Source organism: Orcinus orca, chromosome 2 (genome assembly GCF_937001465.1).
Source record: "Orcinus orca chromosome 2, mOrcOrc1.1, whole genome shotgun sequence".
In the NCBI taxonomy this organism is placed as follows: domain Eukaryota; kingdom Metazoa; phylum Chordata; class Mammalia; order Artiodactyla; family Delphinidae; genus Orcinus; species Orcinus orca.
This window is the reverse complement of record NC_064560.1, coordinates 100,709,318-100,728,709: the sequence shown is the minus strand read 5'-3', so window position 1 is coordinate 100,728,709 and position 19,392 is coordinate 100,709,318. Positions and strand designations below refer to the sequence as shown.

Sequence of the window (19,392 nt, the reverse complement as noted above, 5' to 3'; positions counted from 1 at the left end):
TTCAATGAATTTTGACAGTTGTATATACCTGTGAAACCACCACTGCAGTCAAGGTATAGAACATTTCCATCATTCCCCAAAGACCTCTCTCTGTTTCCCTTTTGCAGTCCATCTCTCCATTCACCCCCAGGCAACCAAGGATCTCTTTTGGACTTGCTTGCATTTGTATAAATGGAATCATATAGTTGTGTGTTCTTTTGTGTCTAGCTAGCTTCTTTCACTCAGCATAAGGATTTGAGATATATCCATGTTACATGCATTCTTTTTTGTGGCAGAATATTTTTTATTGTATTAAGATTCCACAGTTTATTTCTCTATTCTCCTGTTGATACACATTTGGGTTGTTTCCAGTTTGGGGCGATTGTGAATAAAGCTGCTGTGAACATTACAAGTCATTATGTGGACATATGGTCTATTCCTGTTGGGTAAATTCCTAGTAATGGAATGGCTGGGATGTATGGTAGATATAGGTTTAACTTTTTTTTTTTTTTGCGGTACGCGGGCCTCTCACTGCTGTGGCCTCTCCCGTTGTGGAGCACAGGCTCTGGACGTGCAGGCTCAGCGGCCATGGCTCACGGGCCTAGCCGCTCCGCGGCATGTGGGATCTTCCCGGACCGGGGCACGAACCCGTGTCCCCTGCATCGGCAGGCGGACTCCCAACCACTGCGCCACCAGGGAAGCCCTGTCAGTCTTTTTAATGTAGCCATTCTAGAGGGTGTGTGGTGGTATCTCATTGTGGTTTTTATTTGCATTTCCATGGTCACTAGCAATGCTGAGCGTGCTTTAAATGCTTACTGGCCATTTGTATATATTCTTTTTTGAAGTGTCTGTTCAAATCTTTGGCCCATTATTTTACTGAGTTTTTACTTTTCTTATTTACTGAGTTGCTAAGAGTTCTTTATGTATTCTGGATACCAGTTCTTTGTCAGATATATGTACTGTGAATATTTTCTCCCATTTCATGACCTGCTTTTTCATTTTCTTTTCAATTTAGATCTAAGATCCATTTGGAGTTAATTTTTGTGTTTTGTGTGAAGTAAGGATTGATATTCTTTTTTTCACCATAGCTATCCAACTGTTTCCTTTTAATGTCTCCTTAATTTCTGATATTGATCATTTGTCCCCTTTCCCCCTTCTTTGATCAGTCTAGCTAGAGTGTTATCAATTTGTTGTTTTAAAAAAATTAAAATAGCTTTTGGCTTTGTTGATATTCTCTATTATCTGTTTTCTGTTTTATTGAGTTTTGCTCCGATATTTATATTCCCTGCCTTCTAATTATTTTGGTATTACTTTGCTCTTCTTTTTCTAGCTTCTTGAGGTAGACCTTAGGTCACTGATTTTAGTCCTTTCTTTTTAAATATAAGCCTTTAAAGCTCTAACTGTCCCTCTGAGCTCTGCTTCAGCTGCAACCTACAAGTTTTGATATGCTGTATTCAGCATATCAAAATGTTTTCTAATTTCCTTTGAGATTCTTCTTTGACTTACGGATTATTTAGAAGTGTGTTTAACTTCCAAATATTTGAGGTGTTCTTAAGTATCTTATTGATTTTGATTTCTAATTTGCCGTGGTCCTAGATGATGCTTTGTATGGTTTTCATTCTGTTAAATTTATTGAGAATTGTTTTATGGCTCAGCATATGGTTTCTCTTGGTTGAATATTGTAAAAAAAAAAAAAAAAAAGTCTTCTGCTCTTTTTTTGTGTTCTATAAATAATAAGATTTAGGTCGTTGATAATGTTTATTTATGATTTTACTGGGTTTTGTATAATTGTTCTATTGCTGAGAGAGGGGTATTAAAATCCCTTGCTATGGCTTTAGACTGTCTCTTTGTTTAATTTTGTTATTTTTTTACTTCATATATTCTGAAGCTTTGTTATTAGGTACATAATTTTTGATTGTTGTGTTTTGGAGATGAATTGATCTCATTATTATGAAATGGTGGTCACCACCTTTGTTCATACTCTTTGTCTTGAAGTCTATTTCATCTGGTATTAATATTACCCTTTCTGCCCTCTTATGTTTACTGTTTGTATGGTATATCTTTTTCCATCCACTTATTTTTAACTGATCTGTGTCTCTCTATTTAAGGTAAATATTCAATACATCTCCTATTGACAATACATAGTTAGGTCTTGGTTTTTTTTAATATATTCTGATATTCTGTCTCATATTGAAGTATACTGTCCATTGACAATTATTATTGATATGGCTCAATTTATTTAGGTCTGCCATTTTATTATTATTATTTGATTACTTTTTATTTTATTTCATTTTATTATTTTATTTTTGGCTGCGTTGGGTCTTTGTTGCTGTGCGATGGCTTCTCTTGTTGCGGAGCACGGGCTCTAGGCGCACGAGCTTCAGTAGTTGTGGCCCACGGGCTTAGTTGCTCTGCGGCATGTGGGATCTTCCCAGACCAGGGCTCGAACCCCTGTCCCCTGCATTGGCAGGTGGATTCTTAACCACTGTGTCACAAGGGAAGTCCCTATCATTTGTTTTCTATTTAGTCCCTCTGGTTTGTTTTCTTGGTCTTGTTCCCCTCTCTTGCATTCTTTTGGGTTATTCCAGTATTTTTTAGAATTCCATTTTATCTATTGGCATTTTCTGTGTCTTTAATATTTTAGTGATTGCTCTAGGTATTACAATATACTTCATTATGTGTTCACAGTTCACTTAGAGGTAATATTGTACCATTTCATGAAAAATGTAGAAGTCTTTTAATGATAAGGTCCATCTACCCCTTCCCCTGCTGTTAGAGTTATCTCATGTATTGTATCTTATATATACTATAAACCCACAGTACATTGTTATAGTTTTTAACAGTCATAGGTATTTTAGAGAAATTAAGAGAAAATAATCATCTTTTATGTTTACTCATATAGTATTTATTTCTGATGTTCTTTACTCGTTTCTGAAAATCTGAGTTTCTTTCTAGTATCTCTCTTCAGCCTGAAGAACTTTTATTTAGCATTTTGTATAGAGCAGGCCAGCTGGGGACAAATTCACTTAGTTTTTCTTATTTTAAAGTAAGGCCTCTAGTTCACCTTCATTGCTAAAATATATAGAGTTCTAGTTTGACAGTTTCTTTCTTTTAGTACTCACTCCCTTTTGGCTTTTGTAGTTTTTGATGAGCAACTTTTGGTAATTCAAATTATCGTTCCCCTATATGTAACAGGATGGCTTTCAAGGTTTTTCTTTCTTTTTCAGTAGTTTGACTCTGATTTGCCAAGGTATGCTTCTCTTTGAATTTATTCTGTCTGGGTTTGCTGAGATTCTTGAATTTATATACTTATGTCTTTCACCAAATATGGGAAAATTTCAGGCATTATTTCTTTTCTCCCCCCGCCCCCTCAAAAAGTATCTGGAGATGTAAGTGCTTTTCTTTCTTTCTTTTTTCCTAGCCATTATTTCTTTGAATATTTTTTTCTCAAGTTTCTCCCTTCTTTCCTTCTGTGATTCCAGCATCTCTATGTTAGGCTTTTAGAAATTGTCCCACAGTTCCATGAAGTTCCATTTATTATTTTCAACATTTTCTTTATCTTATTTTGATTGATTTCTATTAATGTGTCTCTGTGTCCTCAAGTTTACTACTGACTCCTTCCTTTGTCATATCCATTCTTTTCTTAAGTCAATCTAGTGACTTTTAAATTTCAGGCATTGTATTTTTCTGTTCTAAAGTTACCATTTGTTTTATATTTATATTTTCTATTTCTTTCTGGTTTTTTTTTTTTTTTTACTCCTTCATCAGTGATGTAAAGGAAAATAGGCTTGTGATTGTTTTAAAAGGTAAAGAGTCTGGTTAGACTCAATTGCACCCTGCCATAATGTAGTGGGTGATGGCTTAGATCTCAGTTCAGTTCTTTACGCCTTGGCTGCATACTTCTTTTACTTTGCCCCACACATACGTGATTCAGGGGTCTGCCAGAGACTCGAACTGAGTTTATATACAGAATTCAGAACTTCAGTCTTCTCTGACCCTTCCTTTTTGGCTTCCCCCTTACTCTTGGTAACCGTGGTTATTCTTCTATCCTGTAGACTCCTACTGGTTTTCTTCTACCAGAAAGATGATTTTTCTATTGAATTTTTACTGTGTCTGTGCTGCCAGCACCATGACTGTACTGCCCTTGGGCAAAGCTGCAAACAAAAACAAATGAATCACAGAGAACCCATTCAGTGCTTGTCATTTGCTCCAAGCTTTACCTCCCCTCTAAAACTTGCCCATCCTTGTTGAGTCTTTAAAGACCTCAGCAGTTATCTTTTGTCCAAGGTTGATAGCTGTTCTTTGAAGGAGGATCTATTCATTATGAGCTTACTCCTATATACTTGAAGTGCAGCTCTCACTCTACCTGGAAAATTGCAATGACCTCCTTGATTGATCTTCCTTGCCTATAGTTTTATTTCCTTCCAGTATAATTTCCACTCAGAGCCCAAGTGTTTGAAATAAAATCTTGACCTTGGTCTTATAGGATTGTGTGTAGAGTCTTGGTAATGGCATACATAGTCCTTTATAACCAACTCCTGCCCTCCTGTATACTGCAGTCAGGTGCCTGTTCTCAATCTGGTATGTTTCCATAATTCTGGATTACTTACCCTTTTGTTTCCCTTACTCTCTTCCCCTTGCATAATTCCAGGAAATCTTCACGGACAATTCAGTCCTTTTCCCCATTTTGAGTTAGGCATCCCCTCTGAATCACCCCATAATATTCTCTAGGTCCCTCTGGCATGGGACTTGTGACTTTGTTCTGTGATTTTCTGCTTAGGTGTCTCTACCTGCAAAAGACTGAGCTCCTCAAAGGCTGCAAATCACGACCTATTTCTTTAACTGCCAATATCCTCCCCCTACCTGATTTTACATGCTACCTGATACATACTCAGGGTTTTATTGTTTTTTTTGTTTTTAACTGATAGTATTACATTTCTAAGCGTATAAGTTTTTGTATCAGTGCTTCAGTGGATAGCTGATGCGTACACATAGAGTTCCTCTGGAATAGAACAAAGGAATTGGGGCTACCAGTACACTATTCACTGTATACCAGTTGGGGCACGCTTGCTAACCTTGTCTTTTATGCCCCCTAACTATAGGAACTCAGCCCAGCATTTTAAGAAATCCTCATGATTAAAGTCTACATTAAGAAAGGATAAAACAGTAGGATTGCTGAAGCTTGTTAATAGGCAGGCCTCTTCTGCCTTTCTCTTTCCATATGAATGGAAGAGTTCAAATATTTTCAGTGAAGCTGTGTGTGTGTGTCTGTGTGTGTGTGTGTAAATGGTGAGGAACCCCTGGCAGTTAGCCAGCACCATTCTCCCATACTGAGCACCAGGTGACAGATGCAGAGCCCACAGATCTGTCATGGCTTGTTAGCTGCTAGGGAACCTGGAATGCATTCTCTTCCTTTATACTGTTTCCCATTTATCGGAAGGGATTCCTAGACCTTTACATTCTGCAGAACATGAGTTTGTACCAGAGCTGCTGCTTTGCACCTTGGTATCAGACATTTAGAGCAGGAGCTCTTTCAAAACAAATGAGCTTCTGTTTCCAAAGAACTTCTCAACTTTCATGTGCTGTCTACTGTCTTGGAATACAGTGCCTTAGCTTCAGCTCCAACTTAAAAAGAAAAGACAAATGCTTAATTGGTTTCTAGTTATGCAAATAAAATGCTCATTTTAAAAGCATATATACATTTATTCAATAATAAATTTATCTTGCGTCTGCTACATACATGCTCTGATAATACAGCCAGAAAGATAGTTACGGTCACTGCCTCATGAAAATTTAGTCTAGTATTACAGAAAATATATAGAATAACTTAAAAAAAATCCAAAAATCTCTGAATTTTTTTAAATGTGTCTTTTTGGCCTTTGGATTTTAAGCACCAGCACTTCATCTATCTTTTTAAATTTAATTAATTAACTTATTTTTGGTTGCATTGGGTCTTTGTTGCTGCATGCGGGCTTTTCTCTAGTTGCGGCGAGTGGAGGCTACTCTCTGTTGTGGTGTGCGGGCTTCTCATTGTGGTGGCTTCTCTTGCTGTGGAGCACGGGCTCTAGGCGCGTGAGCTTCAGCAGTTGTGACATGCAGGCTCTAGAGCGCAGGCTCACTAGTTGTGGTGCACGGGCTTAGCTGCTCTGTGGCATGTGGGACCTTCCCGGACCAGGGCTCGAACCCGTGTCGCCTGCACTGGCAGGCAGATTCTTAACCACTGTGCCACGAGGGAAGTCCAACACTTCATCTATTTTCATTTCAAAACCCTCAACACTCTTGCTCCCTTGTCCTTCATTTCCCCACGGGGCAAATTTCCAATTCCTGAGCATCTAATCATCAACCTATGTAATGTTTGGCTCTGGCCTGAAAAGAAACTATTTAGAATGCTAATTTTAATCCCAAGGAACTTGTTCTACTTTGTATGTTTGAGATTCTGAATTCTCCACACCTATGAAATACTAATTATTAAGTTACAGAGGTATTTCCCAGTAAATTAATAGACTTACTCATTTTATAGTTTAATGAGGGAGTATTAAAACATGAGCTGTACCTTATTTATAATTGCAGAAAAAGTGATAAACATCTAAATGCCATCAATAAGAGACTAGTTAAATAAATAATGTAGATCCATACAATGGAATGCTATGAACCCGTTAAAATAATTTGTTAACATAAAAAGAAAACTAATAAACATGGAAAGAGTCACAACAAATTGTTGAGTGGGGAAAAGCAGCAAATAATGGTATAGAGTAGGATATTTTGTTTCCATTTAGGTAAAATTGGATACATATGTATGTCTATGCACTCTATCTGTAAGGATTCAATCAATGTATTTCTTCAATTCCTACTGTGTAAGAGGTGCTTAATAAATACATTGTGATAGATGTCTGTGTCTAGGGGGAAATCCAGATAATACATATAAATTGTATCATATGTATTTGTGGGGGAACGTAATTGCTTTACTGAAAGTACTTTTTTCCTCATCTCTAGAATAATGAACTACAAAGCAGGTTGGACTATTTAATAGAAACCCAGCCCAAGACTGAAGTGGAAACCAGAGAGGTTGGAGTGGGCTGTGATCTTCTACCCAGGTATTTAAGAATTTCCTGGTTTTCCAACTCAAATTCCCCTTTGACTTAAGAAAATACTTTCCTGGGCTGTTATTCCCAGAATTGCACTCTCTCTAAAGTACTTCTGCAAAGAAAAGTCGTGGCTGCTGAGGGTCTGACTGGCTTCTGCAGAGTGGGGAGATTGTGCAGGGCACAAGGGGTGGAGAAGGAGAGACCTGGGGAAGCCACTTCAGAGAGAGATGGGCCCTATCAGCGAATGCATGCATCTGGTCCTTCATTTATTCATTCATTTGCTCATTCAACAAATATCTGTTGAGTACCTTCCCTGTGCCAGACAGTGATGATAGAGAGAGGAATGAGATTGGGTTCCTGCCCCAGAGTGCAGTCTGCAAGAGAAGTCAGACATGCAGGCAGACATTTTCAATGATGTGCTTTAGTAACAGAGGAGGGAGGCTCTAAACCTTGAACAAGATCTGTCTGCTCCCCAGTACTGTAACAGAGTGTTGTCAAGCATTGGACCAGATTCAGAAATACATGATCCGCTTCAGTCATGAGCAGATAAACAGTAACTATAACCTGGTTTGTTCAGTTGCATTTCTGAGCTAGAGGACAGAGCCATGTGTTATTAAGCTGCTCACAAGCCCAGTACCTGGGTCTCCCCATAGTCAGATCAGCGAGACCCAGTAACCAACCCACTGTCTCTAGGTGCTCAAAACTGTGCTTGGCCCAAACAGGACAGAAAACAAGTTTATAACAAGGACACTGATGGTACATAGCTTGTGACTGAGGTAACCAAAGTCACAAAGGGCCTCATACGCTGTGCGTGGGAAGGTGTATTTTTATGTGACTAGGGGCATTTGTGTGTGTGTCATGTTAGACATTAGTAGGTCAGAAAAATGTAGGCTCCGGGCCTTGAATGGTTACATGGGTGGGAAACAGGGATGAGCTGATCGCCAGACTGGGCTGTAGAAGACCTGGTTCTCATCCTTGAGGTTAGTAGTCGCAGGATGTGTTCAGGCTGGTCTCTCTTTGCTGAGGCCTCTGTTTCCCAATCTGTTAAGTCAGTTGACTAGGTGACTTCTCAGCTCTAACCAGCTCTAACATTGAGGAACAATGTCTCATCTCCTTCCCTATTTTATTCATTACTGATGTCTTTTTTGTTCATTAAAGTGAGCCACTTGCCATTCTCAAAGTATTTACCAAAAGCAGGATTAAGCTTTTATTTTTTTTGACATTATTCTCATTTATGGTGCTTGCTTTTTGGTAAAAACAAGGCTATTTTATCATTCTGATGTCATTAACAGAAAATGTTTATTTAAAAAAAGAAGGAAAAAGAATGTGTAAATAGACTCCAGGTCTCATCAATGCAGGGGACAAAGTAATTGATAAAAATAGGACCCAAAAGAATGACTGATCATGTCCAGGCACAACTTTTAAAATATAAATAGTTTGGCTATTTTCCTCCTTTTTTATTCTTCAAGAACCAAGTGGTTTAGTTCCCTCTAATTGCCCACATAATAAATCTTATTTGGTTAAGACGGGTACAAAACTACGTCTGAAACCAATAAATTGTTTGTATTCTAATTCCCACATTTTGGCTTAAAGCAAGGTTTTCAATTTGTATGCCGAGGGATAGCCTGAAGCAAACTTTTACGGCTAAGTTATGAAACCACAAAGTGGTTTTCATAATGGAAGTGCTGACAGACCCTTAACTTATGGCCACGCTGAACTTGGAAGCCACTTTAGTATCTAAAAGCAGCTTTTCCATAAATGTAACATTTGGTTTCCCCCAGGATCCATCTTAGCACTTTAACTACCTGGGTCAATCAGCAGAGGAAATGAAAACTACGTATCCACATTTCCGAAAAGGCAAAGTAATATTTCATTCGTTTCCTCACAAATATTTATGAAGTGCCTACTATGTGACAGACGCTGTGCACGTCTGGGTGGTGAGGAGCACAGCATCTTGAGAGGTGATTCAGGCAGTGGTTTTCCATCTGTGCTTTTTGGAACTGCGTGCTCTGTGCTAGGGCTCCGGGAGGGGCCTCCAGGGCTGAGGAGGTGAGCAAGGACCTGGCCTGTGGGGGACCTTCCCCCCTCAAAAAAACAACCTGACAAACTCAGCTTTTAGTGTGTTTTATATGTTAGATTCCAAGTAAGATTTTGCTTGAATAAAAGAGCTCTGTGGTCAAAATCAAATTAGAACCCCCTGACCTAGTTTAATCTCCCTGTTTTAGAGACACCAAAATTGAGGCCCAGAGAGAGAAAGGGATTCACTAGAAGCCACACAGCCAGGATTTGAACCATACCTTTGGAGTCCTGGTATGGTACATCTGTAGTTTTAAAATACTCAATAGAGAGCTGCTAAATTGTGTCACGTCTGTTCTAATACAATTCCTGGTCCTCACCTGGACTTCAGACTTGCATCTAACTAATAAGAAGATTCCACGGTGTTTTCCAGAATATTTTAAAAACAGGCTCCAGAAAAGTAATGAATTTAAGCCTCAGTTATGCAGATGAGTTTTGTTCTTACTCCCCTGTTCTCCTGCAGAGAACTTGGCAGTGCAGTCCAGTTGGGAAGGCTCAGGCTGTGGGTTCCCTGCCCAGTCAGCTGCTGGGCAAGTTACTCAGTCTCTCTTAAACCTCTGTGATTTCATCCTTAAAATGGGAATGAAGATGACAATATCAAATCTTATAGGGTTGTGAAGAGGATTAAATGAAAACACGTATATAAAGCATTTAGCATGGTAACTGGACCAAAGTTAGGAACTTAATAAATAATAGCTAGTATCCCTATTATCCAAATCAAAACTCTGATTTTACATGTAAGACACTGGATCAAGTATTTTTTAAAAATTTTATTGGAATATAGTTGATTTACAGTGTTGTGTTAATTTCAGGTGTACAGCAGTTATATATACATATATTCATTCTTTTTCAGATTCTCTTCTCATACAGGTTATCACATAATATGGAGTAGAGTACCCTGTGCTATATAGTAGGTCCTTGTTGGTTATCTGTCTTACATGTACTAGTGTGTGTATGTTCATCCCAAGATCCTGATTTATCCCTTCTGCCCACATTTCCCTTTTGGTAACCATAAGTTTTCAATATCTGTAAGTCTGTTTCTGTTTTGTAAATAAGTTCATCTGTATCATTTTTAAAAATTAGATTCCACATGAGTGATATCATATATTTGTCTTTCTCTGACTTCACTTAGTATGAAAATCTCTAGGTCCATCCATGTTGCTGCAAATGGCATAGGTTCATTCTTTTTTATGGCTGAGTAATATTCCATTGTATATATGTACCACACCTTCTTTATCCATTCCTCTGTTGATGAACATTTAGGTTGCTTCCATGTCTTGGCTGTTGTAAATAGTGCTGCAATGAACACTGGGGTGCACATATCTTTTTGAATTATGGTTTTCTCCAGATATATGCCCAGGAGTGGGATTGCTGGGTCATATGGTAGTCCTATTTTTAGTTTTGTAAGGAATGTCCATACTGTTTTCTATAGTGGTTGTACCAATTTACATTCCCACCAACACAGTGTAGGAGGATTTCCTTTCCTCCACACTCTCTTCAGCATTTATTGTTCGTACACTTTGATGATGGCCATTCTGACTGGTGTGAAATGTCACTGTAGTTTTGATTTGCATTTCTCTGACAATTAGTGATCACATGAGTGATCTTTTCATGTGCTTTTTGGCCATTTGTATGTCTTCTTTGGAGAAATGTCTATTTAGGTCTTCTCGTTTTTTGATTGGGTTGTTTTTTTTTGACATAGAGTTGCATGAGCCGTTTGTATATTTTGGAGATTAATCCCTTGTCGGTTGCTTTGTTTGCAAATATTTTCTCCCATTCTGTGGGTTGTCTTTTCATTTTGTTCATGGTTTCCTTTGTTGTGCAGAAGCTTTTAAGTTTAATTTGGTCTCATTTGTTTATTTTTTTAAATTTTCATTACTCTAGGAGGTAGATCCAAAAAGATATTGCTGTGATTTACGATTTATGTCAAAGAGTGTTCTGCCTGTGTTTTCCTCTAAGAGTTTTATAGTGTCCAGCCTTACATTTAGGTCTTTGATCCATTTTGGGTTTATTTTTGTGTATGGTGTTAGAGAATGTTCTAATTTCATTCTTTTACATGTAGCTGCCCAGTTTTCCCAGCACCACTTACTGAAGAGGCTGTCTTTTTCTCCACTATACATTCTTGCTTCCTTTTCATAGGTTAGTTGACCATAGGTGTGTGGGTTTATTTCTAGGCTTTCTATCCTGTTCCAGACACTGTATCAAATATAAGTAAATTTGAGTGTGCTATGACATTAACTTATTTATTCTGGTGGCTGTTAAGTGATTTCATTAAATGGATTGATAGCTTAATCAAGTGGATAGTGCTTCAGTATGTATGGAGCTCTTCAATTAAACTATTAGTGGTTTGGAACCCTCTGGACACTCTGGAAGCCCCAGTGATTGATGAGGTCTCTGTCAGCTGTGACATCAGAGGCAACCCAGTGTGTTCCAGGCACTGGGCACAAAGCCCAGTACTCCTGTAAAGCAGTATGGCACCTACGACCCATTTCTCCATATACCTGCAAGTCTTACATGGTATGCTACTGCTAATAGCATTTGACTTACAATTAGAGCTGCTCTATTTTTATGTGCTCCTGAAAAACTTTGAATCAGCCTTTTCTTATAGAGCCATTAAGCCCCTTGTATTACCCTGTCCCCTTCCCTAACCACTTTCCCTGTCCCTGCCAGCACTGTGCACTCCTGTGGACAAGAACCCTAGGTTCCCATCCCCTACTCTAGCATTTTCCTGATGCTCAATAAACATTCACTGGCAGAATGAATGACAGGTCCACACCAAGTGAGAAAGGACTTTAAAGAGGCAATTCTTGCTTACGTTTTGCTTCTTAGTGTTTATTCTCTCTCTCCTCACTAGAAGGTAAGCTCCATGAGGGCAGGGATTTACATCTATGTCACTAACTGCAGTCTTCCTGGGACTGACTTAAGAGCAGGGCTTCACACCAGGCAGGCCCTCAATCAATATTTGTTGAATGGAGCCATCTCACTGTAGCATTTGATGGTTCTTCCTAAGCAGAAGAATATCTGCTTCCTGTGGGACTCTCCTCTCCTGGTTCCTTCCCTACTTCCCTGGTCTGTCCTCCATCTTCTTGGATGGCTCCTCTTTCTGCTCCCAGATCCCCACCTTGGGTGCTCCTAAGGGTTCTATCTTGGCAGCACTTGTTCCTGCAAAGATGGCATCCAGTCTCATGGAGTTACCTCTTTCTTCCCTGTGGCTGCGCTGTCAGGTAGTTCAGACCTCTCTCTTGCATACAAGTCCTCATTCCTGGCCGCCTGCTGGGCCCCACTTGATCTTCATACCCACCCTATCCATAGCTGAATACATCGTTTTTTCCCATCAAAGTCAGATCCTCTAGTTGTGGTTAAGAGCGGTGGCTTGGAAATTAGACCTGGGTCTGGGTCCTGGATCTGCCTCTTGCTATATCTATAGCTTTGGACAAATCTCTAACCCCTTTGAATCTATTTCCTTACCAAGAATGGAAGATAGATTTTGACAGTAATTCCTCCTTAAACTTGCTGAGATGATTAAGATACAGGCATAAATTGCCCAGTGTAGTGACCACGTTTGCATATTTCTGTTGATGCCGCCACCACTGCTCCTGTTGCCTAAGCTCAGTATTCTGCAGTCACCTTTGAGCCATGAGTTGCTTTGTCCTGGAATCACTCACTCGTACGGGGCTGGCTTTTTCCTTCGTGACTTGCTTCACACCTCTCCACTCCCACTGCACCAGCCTCCTGGAGACCAGTGTTCTAAGCTACTCAGTCCCATCCCTGCCTCCAGTTTCTTCTCAAATTCTCCCCCTCCTTCATCTCATCTTTGTGTTGCATAGACTTCTGGAAAGCAAGGAGAGAGGGAAGAGGTGCGAAGGCACTCAACCATGATTTCAGGGGCTTTTAAACACCTATTTAAAAGAGAAACTCGAGTTTGATTTGGAAAGTTCAATATATATTAATCAAAGCCATTGAGAGCAATTTTAGGTCAGCTAGCCTTCATTTAAAGAGAAAAGTGGAAAACAAAATATTGAACACCAAAAAAAAAAAGATTTCTTTCTCTCGCCCCTTAGTGAAACTCAGTTTCCAGCGAACTCATAAATTATGTCTTAATAGGTACAATTTAATGAAAAATATTCCTTGTTGTCTTAAGTGCCCAGTGCATAGTAAGGGCTTTAAAATGCCTACGTTTTCATATTTCTGTTGTAAAACCCAAAACACAAAGTAGCTTTCTGTCAAAGCTTTATTTGCTGCCTCTGCTATTGTTTCCCCCAAGGGAACTGCCCCTTTATGGATTAATAAAAGGTTAACAATAGCCTTAATGTGGCTAGGAAATGGCTGAATTTTCATTCTGGGGTTGAAATTATTTGTGTTCTTAAAAACCCATTGTTTCCTAGTGCTCAACTAAATAAAATACCTCACTTCTTTTTGAAAGGGAGGATATGAGAGCCTGTTTTTGTAACCAGAGGGTTCATCTTTATCAATATTTCTGAATTTTATGGGCTTTCAGGATAGTGTCACCAGAGACTATTTCTGTTCTGTGGCATCTGCACAGGAGTTGGCACAGATTGCCATCTGGCTCCTGCCCCTGGCACTCCACTAAATTACCTGGTCAGGCCACTGAAGAGCCCTGAATTGACAAATCTTGCGGATTCCTCTGTGCCAGGTGAAGGTGACACTGACTCCTTGAAATCCGTCGTCCTCTGGTTCCCTGTGTCATCCATCTGTGTAGTGATAGTTCTGTGCCTGGCCTGAGTGAGCTGCTGAGGTCATGAAGATAAGCAAGATATGGTTTTCACGCTTCATGAAATTATAACTAGCAGAGAATGTATATAGACCAGTGGGTGCAATGAGATGCTTCCAGTAGTGTGTCACAAGCCTCTGTGACAGTCATTTTCAAGGGGAGGAAAGCATGGAAGAAATATTGAATCTCTTGGGGAGAGACATGTGAAGTTTAACATTCCCCCCAAGCTTCTAATACACCCTATTAAGAAGTTGTCTCCCAACCATAGTTGAAAATCACTTCAGGGTAATGGGAGGTATTACTGATGGGAAAGTTTAGCAAAAGTGAACCTTGTGTAAGCAGAAAATTGAGAAGTGCTGCTCAAGGAAACAGAGCACACAGAAAGGAATGATTGATAGTTTCTATCACTGCTGCAGGGAATTGGGGAGACTGTCACAGAGGAGGTGATGTTTGGTTTGAATCTTGGAATATAGGCAGGAATTCATCAGATCAACTTGATGAGGGAAGCATTCAAGGCAGAGGGGACAGGTGAGGATGGCAGAGCTGAGAAGCAGTGTGTAAATGAGAGCTGTGTTTCTTAGCAAGGCCAGGCAGGAGATATAACAGTAGAAGGTGGAGGCCTTTACACCCTGCAGAGGAGTTTAGACTCCATCCAGGAAGCAAGGGGGAGACTTTGGAAAGTTTTAAGAACAGTAATATGGACTTCCCTGGTGGCACAGTGGTTAAGAATCTGCCTGCCAATGCAGGAGACACGGGTTCGAGCCCTGGTCCGGGAAGATCCCACATGCCATGGAGCAGCTAAACCTGTGCGCCACAACTACTGCGCCTGTGCTCTAGAGCCCATGAGCCACAACTACTGAAGCCCACGTGCCTAGAGCCCATGCTCCACAAGAGAAGCCACCGCAATGAGAAGCCCACGCACCGCAACGAAGAGTAGCCCCCGCTCACCACAGCTAGAGAAGGCCTGCGTGTAGCAACGAAGACCAACGCAGCCAAAAATAATAAATTTGTTAAAAAGAGAACAGTAATATGCTCCGATTGTCCTTTTAGGAAAACATCTGTGACTGCAAAATGGATATGGGCTAAACCTGCAAGTAATGTAAATCATTTCTGCCCATTATAGTCAAGTGGCCTACCAAACTGTAAGGGAGGCTAGGAAAGGTAGTTATGTGTCTAGGCAGAAAAAGAAATGGGATATTTTCTCCATCTTAGTCACCAAATCCCATTAATTCTGCCTCCCAAATATCATCTCAACCTTTCCGTGCTTCTTCATCTACAGTGCTACTTTCAGAGTTTGAGTTCTCATGGTCTCTCTCACCTCCTAAATAGCAAAACTCTCCTAATTCACCTCCTGCCTCCAGACTAACGCCTCTGCAATCAACCAACCCTCAGCGGTGCCAAGGGATCTTGCTAGAATAAAAATAGGAACATATCCTGCCCCTCCTTAAAAACCTTTAGTGGCTCGCTGTCCCCTTCTGAACCCCTTAGCAGGGCACACAGGGCCCTGCTTCCCCACCCCGACCTCATCTTCTGCCACTTCATCATGAACTCTTTGCTTCAGTCCTGCCAAGCGTGTCTCCTTTCCACACCATGGCCTCTGTGTTCACCCTTCTTTGCCTTTGCCCGTACTGTCCATCTGCCTGGAATTCCCATCTCCTCCTCACCCACCTGAGGAATGCCTAGGCATCCTTCAGGAGTCACCTTCCCTGGGCCAATTTCCTCCCAGTGAAGCTAACTTGTTCTGCTATCACTTTGCCCATATGTTCGCTCTTGTATTGCTCAGGGTCCTGGCAGAAAGGGAAACAGAAGAGACTTTAAATGAAGGGACTGTAAAAATTTGAGGGCTGCTTTTAGGGAAATAAAAAATGGACACTGGCTTGCTCTGGAGCTATTTCCAGCCTGGGCCTGAAGAGGTGGGGAGAGAAAGCTGGTAGAAGAGATGAAGGGGTGAGCTGGAGCATGGCCTTTGCTAAAGGAATGTAGCCAACTACCAAGCTGCAGACTGATGAGAGGGAACAGATGTCCTGGCCTCCCTGTCCTCCTTTCTCTCATCCCTTGATCTCCCAATTGGTCCAAACCAACCGGAAGGTAAAGGCTGAGGGAGCCCACTGATGCTGACCTTCAGGTAAGCTTCCCAGGGCACAGGGTGGGGTGGAGAAAGGGGGATGGATCTGAACAGGCAAATGCAGAGTATCCAGTATAGCTTTTTATGTCTTTATGTATTACCTAACACATTGCAACTATTTAAATACATATCTTTCCTGCCTAATTGTGAGTTCCTTGAATGCATTTTTTTTTTTATTTTTCTGAATCATGGATACCTAGTATAACCTTTAAAAGTTGCTAAAAATAATGGCTGGCTCCAGGTAGGGGGATCAATATGGTGGAGGAAACTCACCTTCTCCCACAAAAACACTATGAATACATCTACAAGTGGAACGAGTCACAAACATCTACTAAATAATGAAAGAAGACCTCAGACTTCTGAAAGGGCTAGAAAACCTCCACATAACCAGGTAGGACAAAAGGAAAAAGGAAAAGAAAGCACTGGGATGGGGCCTGCGTCCAGGAAGGCAGCTGTGAAGAAGGAAAGGTTCCCACACCTGTTCCTCACAGCAGGGGGACCAGCCTGGATGGGCGGGGGGAGCTTCAGAGCCTAGGAGGAGAGCACAGTAACAAGTTTGTGGGAGGCGAAAGAGAGAGTAACCTGCACAGAAGGTTGGCACTGCCACCCTGTGCTCCCCAGCCTGAGACACTCGTTGGTCAGTGTGGGCAGGGGCTGGGTGCTATAGCTCAGGCTCTGGAGGTCAGACCCAGGGAGAGGACCAGGGTTGGCTGTGTAGAAACAGCCTGAAGAGGCTGGACTGTGCCAACTGAGGGTGTATTCGGAAGAAGCCTGGGCCTACCAGAGGCAAAGTGCCATTATTGGGGGACACATAGGGAGAGGGTGGGACCACCACAAGAGCTTCTTTCCCTGTCAGCACTCCCAGGCAACAGGACACTACCTATAGGAGCTCCAGGGGCAGGCCATAATGATCAAGGGACCAATCCAAGAGGAAGACGTAATTGTAAATATATATGCACCCAACACAGGAGCACCTCAATATATAAGGCAAGAATCTCAATATAGAAGGGAAATACAGCCATAAAAGGAGAAATCGACAGTACCACACTAATAGTAGGGGACTTTAACACCCAACTTTCATCAGTGGACAGATCATCCAGACAGAAAATCAATAAGGAAACACAAGCTTTAAATGCCACAACAGACTAGATAGACTTAATTGATATTTATAGGACATCCATCCAAAAGCAGCAGAATATACTTTCTTAAGTGCACATGGAACATTCTCTGGGACTGATCACATGCTGGGCCACAAAGCAAGCCTCAGTAAATTTAAGAAAATTGAAATCATATCAAGCATCTTTTCTGACCACAACACTATGAGATTAGAAATGAATTACAGGGAAAAAAAGGTAAAAACACAAACACATGAAGGCTAAACAATATGTTACTAAACAACCAATGGATCACTGAAGAAATAAAAAATACCTACAGACAAATTACCATGAAAACACGACTATCCAAAACCTATGGGATGCAGCAAAAGAAGTTCTAAGAGGGAAGTTTATAGCAACACAATCTTCTTAACTTAGGAAATAAGAAAATTCTCAAACAACCTAACCTTACACCTAAAGCAACTACAGAAAGAAGAAAACCCAAAGTTAGTAGAAGGAAAGAAATCATAAAGATCAGAGCAGAAATAAATAGAGATGAAGAAAACAATAGAAAAGATCAATGAAACTAAAAGCTGGTTCTTTGAAAAGATAAACAAAATTGATAAACCTTTAGCCAGAGTCATCAAGTAAAAAAGGGAGAGGGCTCAAATCAATAAAATTAGAAATGAAAAAGAAGACACCATGGAAAGGATACAAAGAGATCATAAGAGACATACAGAGGATCATAAGAGACTACTACAAACAGCTATATGTCAATAAAATGGACACCCTAGAAAAAATGGACAAGTTCTTAGAAACATACAACGTTCCAAAACTGAACCAAGAAGAAACAGAAAATACAGACCAGTCACAAGTACTGAAATTATGGCTTCACAGGTGAATTCCATCAAATATTTAGAGAAGAGCTAACACCTACCTTCTGAAACTCTTCCAAAAAACTGTAGAGGAAGGAACACTGCCAAGCTCATTCTATGAGGCCACCATCACCCTGAAACCAGACAAAAAAAGAAAATTATAGGGCAATTTTCACTGATGAACATAAATGCAAAAATCAACAAAAATACTAGTAAGCCGAACCCAACAACACATTAAAAGGATCATACACCATGATCAGGTGGGGTTTATCCCAGTGATGCAAAGATTCCTCAATATCCGCAAATCAATCAGTGTGATACACATTAACAAAATGAAGAATAAAAACCATATGATCATTTCAATAGATGCAGAAAAAGCTTTTGACAAAATTCAACACCCATTTACGATAAAAACTTTCCAGAAACTGGGCATAGAGGGAACCTACCTCAACATAATAAAGGCCATATATGACAAACCCAGGGCTAACATCATTCTCAATGGTGCAAAGTTCCCTCTGAGATCAGGAACAAAGCAAGGATGTCCACTCTTGCCACTTTTATTCAGTATGGTTTTGGAAGTCCTAGCCATGGCAGTCAGAGAAGAAAAAGAAATAAAAGGAATCCAAGTTGGAAAAGAAGCAAAACTGTCACTGTCTGCAGATGACATGATACTATATATAGAAAATTGTAAAGATGCCACCAGAAAACTACTAGAGATCATCAATGAATTTGGTAAAGTTGCCGGATACAAAATTAATACACAGAAATCTCTTGCATTCCTATACACTAACAACAAAAGATCGGAAAGAGAAATTAACACATTATTGACCAGGGGATTTTTTTTTTTTTTTTTTTTTTTTTTTTTTTTTGCAGTACGTGGGCCTCTCACTGCTGTGGCCTCTGCTGTTGCAGAGCACAGGCTCCGGATGCGCAGGCTCAGCGGCCATGGCTCATGGGCCTAGTCGCTCTGCAGCATGTGGGATCTTCCCAGACCGGGACACGAACCCATGTCCCCTGCATCGGCAGGCGGACTCTCAACCACTGCGCCACCAGGGAAGCCCGGATTTTTGTAGAAACTAACACCTGTGGCCGTAATATGCCTCCAGTCAAAAATGTGTTAAGGAAACAATCTCATTTACCATAGTATCGAAAAAGAAAAAAAAAATGAAATAAACCTGCCTGAGGAGAACAAAGACCTGTACTCTTAAAACTGTAAGATGCTGATGAAAGAAATAGAAGATGACACAAACACATAGAAAGAGATACCATGTTCTTGGATTGGAAGAATCAATATTATCAAAATGACTATACTACCCAAGGCAACCTACAGATTCAATGCAATCCCTATCAAATTTCCAATGGCATTTTTCACAGAGTTAGATCAAAATATTTTTAAATTTGTATGGAAATACAAAAGACTCCAAAT

General features: G+C 40.3%; 1 protein-coding gene and 1 long non-coding RNA gene across 7 annotated transcripts in view; one reads left to right on the top strand and one right to left on the bottom strand.

Moving 5' to 3' along the window:
- MYZAP (myocardial zonula adherens protein) overlaps positions 1–19,392 on the top strand; it is a 132,230-nt gene that overhangs the window by 107,036 nt on the left and 5,802 nt on the right. For 5 of the 6 annotated variants that reach the window (XM_033437008.2, XM_033437009.2, XM_004274667.3 and 2 more), the window contains one exon: positions 6,973–7,073. In XM_033437008.2, the coding sequence (XP_033292899.2) occupies positions 6,973–7,073 (101 nt within the window). Of the gene's footprint in view, positions 1–6,972; positions 7,074–19,392 lie in introns of those variants that run through there. The other variant, XR_004485794.2, reaches the window with a different exon arrangement.
- LOC125963516 (uncharacterized) lies at positions 1,663–18,107 on the bottom strand. Its single transcript, XR_007475563.1, has 2 exons — positions 18,029–18,107; positions 1,663–13,891 (listed from the first exon to the last, which is right to left on the bottom strand). It is a non-coding gene; the product is annotated as an uncharacterized LOC125963516 (long non-coding RNA).